General features: G+C 46.7%; 1 protein-coding gene across 2 annotated transcripts in view; it reads left to right on the top strand.

Annotated features, from left to right (window-relative positions):
* Positions 1–13817, top strand: part of RASSF5 (Ras association domain family member 5) — a 448324-nt gene that overhangs the window by 108321 nt on the left and 326186 nt on the right. The window contains exon 1 of one of the 2 annotated variants that reach the window (XM_086923414.1): positions 5511–5762. The exons of the other annotated variant lie outside the window; for it this stretch is intronic. Within the exon in view, the coding sequence (XP_086779540.1) occupies positions 5609–5762 (154 nt within the window). The 5' untranslated portion in view covers positions 5511–5608. Of the gene's footprint in view, positions 1–5510; positions 5763–13817 lie in introns of those variants that run through there. 2 annotated transcript variants of the gene reach the window in all.

The following is a 13817-nucleotide window of genomic DNA, read 5'->3' as shown; positions in this document are numbered from 1 at the left end:
CCTCTCTCTGTTCCCCTCTCTCTGTCTCCCTTCCTCTGTCACCCTCTCCCTCGCTCTCTCTCCATATGTCTCCCTCTGTCTCCCTCACTCTCTCTCCGTCTCCCTCTCCCTCTCTGTCTCTGTCTGTCTCAGTCTCTGCCTCTATCTGTCTGTCTGTCCCTGTCTCTGTTTGTGCCTGTCTCCCTCCCTCTGTCTCCCTCTCCGTCTTTGTCTGTCTCTGCCTCTGTCTGTCTGCCCCTGTCCCTGCCTCTATTTGCCTCTGTCTGTCCCTGTCTCTCTCTGTCTCTAGCTCTGTCTGTCTCTGTCTCCGTCCCTCTCTCTGTCTCCCTCCCTCTCTGTCTGTCTCCCTCCCTCTGTCTCCCTCCCTCTCTCTATCTCTCTCCCACTCTCTCTCTCTTGCGGTCTCCCTCTGTCTCACTCACTCTGTCTGTCTCCCTCTCTCTCTCTGTGTCTCCCTCCCCCTCTCTCTTTCTTTCTCCATCTCCCTGTCTCCCTCCCTCTCTCTTCCTCCCTCTCTCTCTCTCCCTCTGTCTCCCTCCCTCTTGTCTGCCCCCTCTTGTCGGTCTCTCTCCCTCTCCCCCTCTGTCTCCCTCTCCCTCTCTGTCTCCCTCTATGCCTCTCTGTCTCTGTCTGTCTCGGTCTCTGCCTCTGTCTGTCCCTGTCTCTGCCAATATCTGCCTGTCTGTCCCTGTCTGTCCCTGTCTCCCTCCCTCTGTCTCCCTCTCCGTCTCTGTCTGTCTCTGCCTCTGTCTGTCTGCCCCTGTCCCTGTCTCTATTTGTTTCTGTCTGTCCCTGTCCCTGTCTCTGTCTGTCTCGGTCTCTGCCTCTGTCTGTCCCTGTCTCTGCCAATATCTGCCTGTCTGTCCCTGTCTGTCCCTGTCTCCCTCCCTCTGTCTCCCTCTCCGTCTCTGTCTGTCTCTGCCTCTGTCTGTCTGCCCCTGTCCCTGTCTCTATTTGTTTCTGTCTGTCCCTGTCCCTGTCTCTGTCTGTCTCTATCTCTATCTCTGCCTGTCTCTGTCTCCCTCCCTCTCTCTCTGTCTCCCTCCCTCTCTCTATCTCTCTCGAACTCTCTCTGTCGCGGTCTCCCTCACTCTGTCTGTCTCCCTCTCTCTCTGTCTACCTCTCTCTGTCTCCCTCCCCCTCTCTCTCTCTCTTTCCCTCTGCCTCTGTCTCCCTCCCCCCCTCTCTCTCTCCCTCTGTCTCCCTCCCTCCCTCTCCCTCTGTCTCCCTCAATCAATCAATCAATCAGTCATTTGTTAAGCGCACTACATACTGTGAGGGTCTCAATGCGCTGGGGGCGGGGAGGTGGGGGCCGCTACTGATTGAACAGCCAGGTCTTTAGTATCCTCCAGAAGGTCAGCAGATCTTGGGTCTGTCGTAGGCTCAGTGGGAGGGTGTTCCATATCTTGGCGGCGAGGTGGGAGAAGGATCTCCCGCCGGTGGTTGTTCTTCGGATGCGCGGGATGGTGGCGAGTGAGAGGTTGGCGGAGCGTAGCTGGCGGTGTAGAAGAAGAGCCGTCTGTTGAGGTAGGCTGGGCCGGTCTAGGCTGGCCTCTGTCTGTCTCCCTCCCTCTGTCTGTCTCCCTCTTGTGGGAGAGGTGAGGTGCCGTGGCTAGGGCGACTGACTCTGGAATCTGGGGATCACGGTTCGATCCCTGGCACCGGCGGCAGATTAGCCCAGCACCATGTGACTCTGGGCAATAGCTTGCTTAATCTTCCAGACGGCCCCCAGCGCCTAGAGACCCTTACGGGTGATTGTCCGCTTTACAAATGTGGATTATTATTATTGTCTGTCTCCATCCCGGTGTCGCTCTCCTCCCTCTCTCTGTCTCCCTCTCTCTGCCTGTCTGCCTCCCTCTGTCTGTCTGTCTCCCTCTGTCTTCCTCCCTCTGTCTCCCTCTGCCTCTCTCCCTCTGCCTGTCTCCCTCTGTCTGTCTCCCTCTGCCTGTCTCCCTCTGCCTGCCTCCCTCTGCCTGTCTCCCTCTGCATGTCGCCCTCTGTCTGTCGCCCTCTGTCTGTCGCCCTCTGACTTCCTCCCTCTGTCTGTCGCCCTCTGACTTCCTCCCTCTGTCTCTCTCTCTCTCTCTCTCTCTCTGTCTCTCTCTCTGTCTCCCTCTCTATGTCTACCTCCCTTTGTCTCCCTCCCTTTGTCTCCCTCCCTCTGTCTCCCTCCCTCTGTCTCCCTCCCTCTGTCTGTCTCCCTCTGTCTCCCTCTGTCTGTCTCCCTCTCCCTCCCTCTGTCTACCCTGGACTCCCTCCCCATCTCCCTCTGTCTCCCACGGTTTCCCTATCTCTGTCTCCCTCTGTCTGTCTCCCTCCCTCTGTCTGTCCCCCTCTGTCTCCTTCCCTCTGTCTTCTTCCCTCTGTCTCCCTCTCTCTCTGTCATCCTCCCTCTCTCTCCCTCTGTCTCCCTCCCTCTGCCTGTCAACCTCTGCCTGTCACCCTCTGCCTGTCACCCTTTGTCACCTCACCCCAGCTTCCTGGGCACACAAACAGCCGCACCCAAGTACTTTGCAAGTCTTTAAAAGACCATTTACTTGTTAATGAGGCTTTGTTGTGAATTGCCTGGCCCCCATAGAGCAGAGTGTCTCAGAGTCTGCCTGCTGCAGCGGACTCCAGACACTCTTATTTATTTATTTATTTTTCAAAGGATTGCCTCTTAGCAGCAGTTATGTGCAAAGTGCCCTTAATACTGGGGTCATCCCGCGACACACCCACCATTTGCAGGCGACATAGTACTGTGTTGGGACACATAGTTTGGAAAGCTCTGCTTTAGGGGGGCATGGATCTAAAGGGGCTCCGATTTAGTATTTTTCACCACCTGGATGATCTGATCTAAAGAAGGGGGGAGAAAACAAAACCTGTATTGGTTGTACTAGTAACAGCCCCAATTTTTGCCTTGCCTGTATCGAGGGGGCGTTGTAGTTGTCTTTGAAAGTTTCATAAACTGAGGCAACTTTATCAGTAAAGAAATTTCCCAAAGTATTGCAAAATTCGGGGCTACTCCCCACTGGGGCTTTTCCTGAAGTTTCGGAAAGTTTTTTTACAGTGGCGAAAAGTACCTTGATGGTGTTTTTGGCCTCTCGAATTTTAGTTGTGAAGTAATTACATTTTTCCTCCATGATCAGTCTCTTGTATACTAGTAATGATTGAGCATACTCTGTCAAAAGGTTGGTAGGCATATGCTTCATGATTATGAGATCCCGCAAGAAATGTTTGCACTAGTTATCCTTCTCAGCGAAGAAAACAATCATCCAGGCATACATGACATCTAGAATAGGCTCTGGCAATGCACTGTACTTGGGCATTCCGGAGTACTTAATGGACAAACTGCAAGTGATCCAGAATGCGTCAGCTCGCCTCATGCTAAACGTGCCAAGAAGGCTTCACATCAGTTCACATTTGTGGAGACTCCACTGGCTGCCCATCAGAGAAATTTAAGGCTCTGACATTGGTACATGATGCTTTGTATCAGACAGGACCTGAATCCCTTAGAGCTAGATTTAGCTTCTACATCCCTACTAGACTTTTACGATCTACCAAAAAAATCCTGGCAGCGATTCCAAAGGTTCAGAGTCAAAGATCAGGTGGTACATCATTAACATTTCTGGTAGCGTCAGCATGGAATCAGCTCCAGGTGAAGCTATGCTCCATGAGTAATTAGTGTTGGTTACGAAGAAACTGAAAAGCTAGTTCTTTGAGCAAGTCTAATTCTCTCCCTGCTATGTACGCGTCAGGACATTCCTGGGAGTAGCTGTGTGCAATATAAATAGCCTATCTTACCATATCATTTTAGGAGTTAACTGGTCAATGGTTTGTGACTGGAATTGGTGTTGCAAACAATTGATACACTAGTGACTCACATATTCTTAGAAGCACCCCTTTCCATTTGTGGTTTGGTATAGGTTGCAAAACATATTTTCTGAGTTGGAAAAACTTGCCCAACTCATAATAGGAGTTATGTAGATAACAAATAGGATTTTGTAGTCACAAACTCAACAATTTGGAAATTGTAATTTTTGCAATTGCATAATCCTTTTGTACATCTGATCTGACCCTATTTCTATTCTTTTTTCTATTTTAATTTATAACGTGTGTGGATACCCAAATGTGTATGGAGAAAGACAGTTCTGGATAATGACACAAATTGGCGGAAAGGGAACTCGGCAGTCTGACAAGTCTGTGTCCTATGAGCATATTGGAATTGTATGTAGGGCCGTGGTAGGAGACATGGGCATGGCTCTAGGTTTATAAATGTTGGGTGTGATGCTGGGGGCGGGGACAAATCCATCAATATTAAAAGGTCACACTTTGCAAGTGAAGATTTATACATTATTCATATAAGCCATGCTTAGCCAGACTGGGGTAATTTTGGTCAGATGTGATAACTTCTCATTTGCTCCCTATAGCAAGGAACCATTTGATACATCTGGCCGATGCTTCCTTCCTATAGGGGCGATTGAGAAGTTATCACATCTGACCACCATGCAGGTGGGGCACACAAGGGTACACAGAAGGCAAAGGAAGAGAAAGACGGATAAACAATGACAATGAAAGAAAGCAGTGATGAAAGGGAACCTGAAGGAGTGAGATAAAGTGGCAGGGGGTTTTCTGGTGGTGAATAAAAGAGGTACGAGGTGGAATCTGGACTCGGCGCCTTAAGACCCTCTGGGTAAGTAGTGCGCTATATAAATGCAATGATTGATTGATTGGTGTATGACACCCTGACATTTGATAGCACCGAAAAACGTTGGGCCCTGCAGTTATCCTTTTAAAAATAATCACTGACATCTACATAGTGCACAAAATCGTATGTCCTCTGTGGGGGTCATATTGTCAAGGTTTTTCATTTGTCCTCCTGGATGCTTGAATTGCAAGAGCCTCTCTCAGAAAGAGTTTGGGCCCCTCGGCTTCCAAACCAGTCCTCCTCGCCTTCGACCCTCACCTTGGCTTTGTTTCAAGATACTTCTTTTTTTCCTGCCAATGCATCGATTTGAAATCGAGAAAGCCCAGGCACAGAACCTTCCTCGAGGCTGACACCGGAAAAACAAAACATAGGAGAGAGGGAGAGACGACAGCGTCGGATTTAATTACCTCCTCTGCCGCAGTTGGGTTTTATCTTATCGTGCAAAAAGGCCCAGGAATAGAAAGTTTCCCGTGGCTCGGCAAAGCGAGGCTGGGACGCTGGCTGCACGCGGCGGCTGCAGGACGCTCGCGGGCGACGGCGCGCGCACAGGCGGAGCAGCACCTCGTCTCGCGGGTGATGCGGACCGCGCGCTGCCGCGCAGGATGTATTTTTATGATTTTATATTTGAATGGACGGCTGGGTCTCAGGTGGGAAGGCCTCAGTGAGATCGGGAGTGGAGTGCGGGTGCCCCTGAGCCCAGGGCACCGCAGCCAGCTCAGCCGAAGCCCCGGTGCCATGCTGCAGTAGTGACTCAAAGTTGCACCCAGTGGGCCCGTCCCTGGATTTGGACCAGTGAAACCACCTGACGCTGGGCACGATGCAGGCGCCGCACTGGCCTTGTGGAGCACTTATGTCAGGACCGATTCTCCACCGGGTACCGGAGCACCAGAATACTTGCCCGGCCAGGCCGAGGTGGCTGGCATGACGGGGAGGAAGCCGCATGCTGGCACTGCCTGCTTTGGCATCGTCACCCGCAGATTTCGCAGCATTTTCCGGCACTTTCCTAAGTCCAGATCTTGGTCGGAGGGCCTGCAGCTGCTCCGATCCCCGAGCCGCGAGATGCGACCCCTCAGAGGTATGTAATGGCTCGAGACCTTCTAGAGTTTTAGATGCTGTTTTTTTCAACCTAAACAAAAATGCCTTATAATATTGCAGGACACAAGTCTTAAGAAAAGAAGTGGGGGGGATGCTGACGTCACAACAGGGAGTGACGTCAGGAAAGGGGGCTTGCACCATCAGACTTCATTGCCTCCCCTCGCTCACCCCTTAGATGCGATTGCATAAGAGAAGCCAGCGCGTGAGCAGCATTCTGAATGAGCTCCGATCTCGCCAAGAGAGGCCAAAGAGTGAATGTGTGGCTCCATTTGCTCCAGTTATCGAGCTCCCGGTAAAATAAGTGGGGGACGCCGTCCACCCGCGTGGTGCCCCTACTCGAGCCCTTTACGATACTGTAAAAGTACATCACTTAGTTGGCTGTTATTATTATTTCATGAGCAGAAGTGTTTTGGAAACGCACAGTTCACTGAAATGGTGCAGTTTATCTATGACAGGCTGCCACCCACAGGCATGACGTCGTTCCAGGACACGCTTTCTCGTTCTGTAGGTCCGAATTATACTCTACTGTAGAGTATCGCAGCACAGTATACTAAACTAAATTAAGCATACATCACTATGATAAATAAATATACTCACATAATATATTTCTAGTACATTTGTCTATGCCATGGCGATGGCAATAAATGGGGTTGAATAACATTGTATGTAGAGCAACTGTACTAATAAATACACATTCACACATTTATTACTACAGTGCACATTTAATTTTAATACCACTATGTAGCAATACTGGCACGAGGAAACCAATGTGGGCATATTTGATCCCTCTCGAACGTATTAACGTCCGGGTACCACTGCTGGAACCAACTTGTGAACAGAAAGAGCGAGCAACCTTTACTCATTCCGGTAGTATTAAAACGGCAACCATTGAGTTGGGCAATAATAAAACCAAAACCACAATAAATTAGCAGCAAGTGCTATATGAAAACAAGAGGCGCTGCATCAGTAATGAGCACATCCTCAGACACAAACTCCTAGGTATAGTGGCGAAGGTGCACCAACAAGCACTCTGCTCAAGCAGCGAGGCATCTTAAGATGTCTGTTTCTTGGGGGGCAAGGGAGGTGATTATTCTCCCAGTTTCTGTGTGGTAGGCTCTCCTAATGCTCTTGCCCTGTACATGCATTTGGTTAAATACTGTTTTTTTGCCTCCCATGTATAGTGCAACTATATATATATATATATATATATATATATATATATATATATATATATATATATATATATATATATATATATATATATATATATATATATATATATATATATATATATATATATATATATATATTGCCAAAATGAGAAACACACAATCAACTTTGAAGGCCACTGGCGGGAGATGAATTTTAAATAAACAGTGGGGTGTAAAGAAATTAGGCAGCAAAATCGGACCCTACTCGAAGGGAAAAAAATTTGGCACTTCAAAACCCAGCATTCAGTTCACTATAAACGATTGCATTATGGGAAAAGGCGACAAATTAAAGCAGATTGAAGTACCACACCTGGTTTTTGCAAGCTCCCCCCTCCCATGAAGAAGTTGCTGGAAGCAACGAAACGCGTTGGGAACTTAGATTGAAGGGTTGTGACTGTGTTTCTGCGCAAATAAAAGATGTGAATCTATCCACGTGGAGTGGCGTCCTTACAGATCTGGGGCACTCAGGTGAATATATATATATATATTAATTTTCTTTGTTAGAACCCATCACTTCTAAGGGAAACCACTGCAACAGAGTCCCTAAAAGTTCACACGCAAACTGTAGGTAGGTTGCGGAGTATCTAGGGTCAGTACTGTAGTGCTTGATGCTTGATACTTGCAAATACTCCAAATCCTACCACACACCCAATTACCCAAAGGAAACACTGTATCTACTTGCTTTGTGGTTGCCAAGGTACCACAAGGTTTTTGGACAAAAGTGATCTTTAGTTATAGGACATTTCCAAAGATATGAAATGTCATGGCCTCATACCTCAAAATGGAGCAGTCACACCCTGTGGTCCTCCCATAGACACTGGTTACAAAGCACCACCAGACTGGAATTTACAGGGTTGTAGATACAATGTCATGGTCTACTTTTTGTAAATCACACATTCAAGCAAAATATCTCTTATCTTTAGCCAGAGCAGGCTATGAAGGTAACCAGTATCTCAACAGGCATTACAGGAGGAAAAGACAAGTTTTCAGGAGTTTTCCAAGTCTTGGATGGTTAAAAGCGCCCTAAGGGTGCTTGAGAAGGTTATTTCAGGTGCAAGGAAACAGAACCCAAAGGCCCACCCACTTCAATCACATATCTGAAAATAAACACTGTGAAGAATCACATGGTTGGAGTTCTCAAGGCCCTTGAGGGTGGATTCAGAAAGAAAGAGGGGGTTTTGTCATAAAGAGGAAAGTGAACAATTAGGTGTAGGATGGAGTTTGTTCTACCTGAGGGTGTAATACACAGAACAATATCGCAAAGTGATTTTAGATGAAAAAAAATTGAAATATGAGAAATCTGTGTCTATTATAAATCCAGTAATTGTTATGATTGGAACTATGACAGTGCAATCACCAAGTGCCTTAGACCAGAAAGATTGAGTCTGTAAATCGGCATTGCCTTTGATATGTTTGAAATCTGCTTTAATAGAGTAATGTTTAAGCCTGTAGTTGCCCATTAAGTTGAATGAGCATAGATCTATAAAGTGCAACTGCGACCTCAAAGGTATCCTGGCGCTATCCAGTTGCTTTCCCAACATGCAGCATGAAAGGTTTCTGTTAGCACTTGCAGATTCCCATCCAGTTTGAAATTATCTGGTATTTTGCTCCCACTTTTAGACATGCAAGCCAGGAGACTGCATGAGACGAGCCAGACGCTCACCATGAATGTTAAGTAACCTTATGACCAGTGCTGAGGATGCTAGTCAAGCACCAAAGCTTGGAGGTAAAAGAAAGAATAGCAACTATATAAGAATAGCTGATAAGAAATGATTTAAACTGTACATGGACTTAGTCACCCATGCCCAAATGCTGAAGAGGTTTCCTCAAAATGAGCACTCATTGTCGTCAAATAATGGACAAAAATCCAAAAGGACCAGAGCACTGACACCTCCACTATCCATTCACATTCTAAAATAGCCCACTATAAATGAAAGTACTATTGAAGAGCCTCAATTGGGGCAAAAGCCAACGTAGAAGCCACTAAATTGTAATTAGACATGAAGTTGCAGTGCTACTCTGGAGTCAGACACATAGATTGAGAAAAAAGAAGGAAAAAAGACCACAAGTTAACAGGATTGGCGGCGAAAATAATTCTTCTTAAGTAATGGAGCTGTAGAATGATTTAAAGCCTGACTAGCCCTGAGACAAGAACACAGCAGTCAGAGGTTGTTGAGAAACAGAAGATAAAGGGGTCGATTCCGATTCGGGAAACGTATCCGTACGACGATTCGTATGTGTAGCCGTTTCCGTACTAATCGTACAAATCCGCCCGAATCACGTAGTACGATCCGTAGGTAGAAAATCCGTCCGAATCCGTGCGAACCGTACGAAAAACAAGGGTCGATCCGTAGGACATAGACCCTCACATAGAACCGTACGAATCGTAAACATGCTGTACGACCCTGCAAGTACGATCCGGACCGGGGACTGAGTACGTGATTCGTATGGAAAACGTCGCTTATAGGCAAATCGTACGGAGAGCCACACAATAACATATGCACCGTACCCCTGAATTCAAGGGGTGTACGCACGGGGTGTACGCACCATACACCTATGGCCTTTGGGGGTACGAACCGTACCTCTACACACCGTACAACAACATACATGGGGTGTATGCAAGGGGACATATGCACCGTACCCCTGAAATCCAGGGGTGTACGCACCGTACCCGGGGGGTCAGTTCCGTACGCATTACGAGGCGAAATCTGCTTTTCCTGACGTTTTCAGCTCCCGTAAAAAAAGAGTTGTTTCGAGTGTTGTCGATACGAATCATACTTGCTGGGTCGAACAAAGCTGCTTTAATCGGATTATTGAGTTTTACGGTCCTTTGGTACGATTCGTACAGAGAACTGCATTGGGTGCGCATCGTATTACATCGTACGTACGGGGACGGTTCGGCATAGGATTCGTACAGGAAAAACGATCCGTACGGCGATTCGGACTGGATTTTACAGAATCTGAATCGGCCCCAAAATGTATTTGAAAAATTGCACCAGGCATCAATCCACCTCGGACATATATTTAATAGAAGCAACTTGAAAGAATACAGACACAGCCAAAATTAGGTAGAATAGTGGGCACGTTCATAACCTTTTTAGGGGTTGGATATATGAGTTTGGCAAAGCTGATCTCAATATCTTGCATTTTGTTGTGGAAGAAAGGGGATGGTTGCAGAAAACCTGCATACTCAGAACCAGATCAGGAGGATGGGCATTCACTTAGATCGCCCCTAAAGCGTGAAGTGACCTCCCACTCCACATCAGACCCACCTCCTCTCTTCTTGAATTTAACAAGAAGCTGAAGACCTGACTTTTTATTAACCAACCTACCTATCTTAGGCAGGTCTAGGCATACACACCCAGTCAGCGCCAGAAAACCCTTGTACTTGGGAATGCACTTTAAAAATGCACATAACACTCTCTCGCTGTTCACCTTCAGCCTGTTCACATGCAGAGTTCACCAAACACCCCAACCTGTTCACTCAGTAGGGTCTCTGACTTGTATCTTGTCCAGGGCTGGACTGGGAACCCAAAGCAATCCTGGCAATATTGTCGGACCGGCCCCCACCCCCTGGGGAGGGGTGGCCAAGTGTGAAGCACTGCTGCTTAACAAAACCAGGCCCCAGCCCTGCTGCTTTTGTTAGTGGTGGCTGATATTGCAGCATCGCTGCAAAACCGGCCCCCAGTAACAAAAACCGGCCCCACCCTTCCAGCCTCCCAGGAAAATGCTTAAAATGCCAGATGCCTGCTACAACCACTCAGGCCCTGATCTTGTCTACCAGTTAGCTTATCCCACTGATCTTTTTCAAGACGGTGAATGATCCACTCCCAGAAACCCCCTGGCCCACGAAGGACATTGGTTTTATTTTCTTCAAAGATAGACCTCCGCTTTGAAGTCTATTATCTGGCAAAATCAAAAGTGCTGATGTTTCTGTATTGCCCGCAGCCATGGCAGACCTGCTATCACTATTTTTCCTTTGGAACTGCTACTGCCTTAGAGCCGTAGCTGCTACAGGCACCACAAGGAAAGAGATGTTCTAAGTGTGAGTTCATGTACATTAACAGGATACAATGTACCTCACCACCGAGATAAGACACAGCTCCAGCTGAAAGCCCTTTTAATTACTGGCAGACATCTTAAATCAGAGAAGGAAAACGATTCCAGGTCATCAGGAGCACCTTTATCCTTTCTAGGCTTTTTAGTCAACAGCACTTTTCATGCTGGTATTTGTTGACCCATATCTAAAATACCATTTGACAGCTATGACTCAGCACTTTCAGGCTGGGCTGTATAGACCCACGCTTCAAGGAGCAATTGACAACTATGACTCATCACTTTTCATGCTGGAATATGTAAACCCATACCTACCTACAGGACCTCTTTACAACTATGACTCAGAGTTTCCAAAATCTGTTTTTTTGGTGCGGATTGCCCTTTATACCCAGCTGATACCACCCAGCCCTTTAAACCTCTTAACAATCAGCTCCGAAGCTTTTACTAGGGTACACTCAAACAATGTCACAACCTGAAGCCACCAGTAAGTGACAGCACTCTTTAGTGGTATAGAAACACAAATTAAGTTACATTTAAGGCCCATAAGGTTCAACATGCTGCTGTTGCTGCTATTATTCGCTACCCTATTGGCTATGCGGGTGCTAGGAAAAAAGTAGCGTAAAAGAATCACTTTCTGTTTAGAATGTATATAGGAGATACCATATTGAATGGGATAATCAGGATAATAATGATTGAGTGTACTTTCACCTGTAAAATAGTCTATCATGCCTTCCAATGGAGAGGCTTCTTGCAAGGTGGATTGGTATACCCAATACCCAATTTCATAAGGTGAGAGATTAATACTCCTCTGGATATAACCAAAGACCACACTATATGTATTCTAAAGACTTGTAACAATATGTCTTGAAGAGAGCTGCACTACCGTGCGAGACCTAATAAGCGGAATACATAAATTACCTTTCATGAAGCATAGGCCTCAAACTCAGTTTACCTCAGATGTTCATATATTAGCTTTTCCTAAACTTATAAAATGAATATCATTAAGTTCAGCCTCAAAAGAATTAATAGTTGAATTGGTATTGCTAGGACTTGACCCTTCGAACTGTATAGTACATGTAACACAATGTTTTCTGCAGGTGGGACTCAAACTACTGCACTGTGCCTGACCTATTCTTGCAACCTCCCAGCTCTGCTATTTTTCGAAGTCCCCAGTCTATATAGATTACCTTACGCAGTGCGCAGCCACGCCTGGTCAGAGGGCATGCGTTGTTTCCTGACAGTCTTACAAAGAGAGAGAACGATATTTCATGAATGTATCTCTATGAAACAATAAGGCGTAGCTGAAATGGAAGTGAAAGACTATTTGTTAGCCACGGTGTTTTCTTTTTTATTCCAGCTGGCTACCCTCCTGTGCCAAGTTAGTCTCCCATTTGCAGCGGTTTCACAGATTGCAGTGGGCGCTCACTGTGAAGGCAGCAAACAGGGCGAGGCTCAATAAGTGGGAGGAGGAGGGGTCAACTAGGAAGAGTGGAGAGCATGTGGCAAAGGGTGGAGGTAACTGATTGGGTGGCATTGCACACAGTTAGAGATTAGATGACAGCCAAGTTTACCTCATCATGCTGGAGTGCAGTTTGCAGCCACAGATGTTTAATTTCTCCTCGTTTTTGTTGTTTCTATGTGTGCTGCATTCTGGAGCACACATAGAAACAGCAAATCGCCATGAATAATTGTTTATTTGCAGGAAGGTGTCCCTTCCTGCACATAAACAATCATTAAAAAAAAATACGATTTGCAACTTCTATGTGTGCTGCACAATCACCATTAGTAATTGTTTATGTGCAGGAAAGGATTCCTTCCTGCACATAAACAATCATTCCCTTAACGCAGGCACCTTTGCACTATGGTGCAAAGTTGCCTGCGTTGGCTCTAGGCAGCTAAGTTTAGCGTCAGAAATAGGGAAAACCCAGGGAAGCGCCATATCGTTGTAAATAAAGTCCATCCCTGCGTTTTCAGAATGGCGGAGTGTGGCTTGAGCAATTTTTGCTTAACGCCACACTTCACCCTTCCCTTGTAAATGCTCACGGTTAATACAGTAAGATGGCACGAGCTTCTGCAGTGCTTACTCTCATTTCTTTCAGTGTAGGAAGAACTTGTTGTCAAGTGCTAATCATTGGCTCAGCTTTACAGATCCTTGGGTGGGCGGCAAGTTGGACCGAGTAGGAAAGAGACTTCAGGGCAACAGCCTCTTTAGTGTGTGTCGGGTGAGATCACAGTAGCACTGGAGGACAATGATCCAGTCACTGGAGCAGCAAACAATGGCAGGCAATACTTCAGGATACAGTCTTGCTGATGTAGATTCTAGTGAGCACAGTCTAAGTAGGACAGTAGTCCTTGGCGATTTGGACACCAGTAGGCATTGGTGCTGCAAGACAATGTTCCGGTCCTTGATGAAACTGCTTACAAGCATCATTTGAGAGACCAACATTGGATATCAGCAGAATCAGAGGTAAATGCACACAAGGTACAGAGTCATGGGGCTGGAACCCCATGCCTGAATGAACAATATAGCGACATTGACAAAAGGCATGTGAATATATGCTTTTGTCTGTTAGGGAATGGCATGATGTGGGTAAATAATTGATAATGTCTCTTAGGGACGGTGCTCATCTGCCACTTGTTGCGGTGGAAGGCCAGTGTAATCCATCAGCTCAGTCCACAATAGTTTTAGTCTTCTCTTTCCTATGGATCCAGCTCCACTAATTCTTCACAGCTGGGGAAGGCAGAAGACGGTGACTCTGAGCAGGAGA

This window comes from Lissotriton vulgaris, chromosome 5 (genome assembly GCF_964263255.1).
Source record: "Lissotriton vulgaris chromosome 5, aLisVul1.2, whole genome shotgun sequence".
NCBI lineage: Eukaryota > Metazoa > Chordata > Amphibia > Caudata > Salamandridae > Lissotriton > Lissotriton vulgaris.
This window is presented reverse-complemented; position numbering and strand designations above follow the sequence as displayed.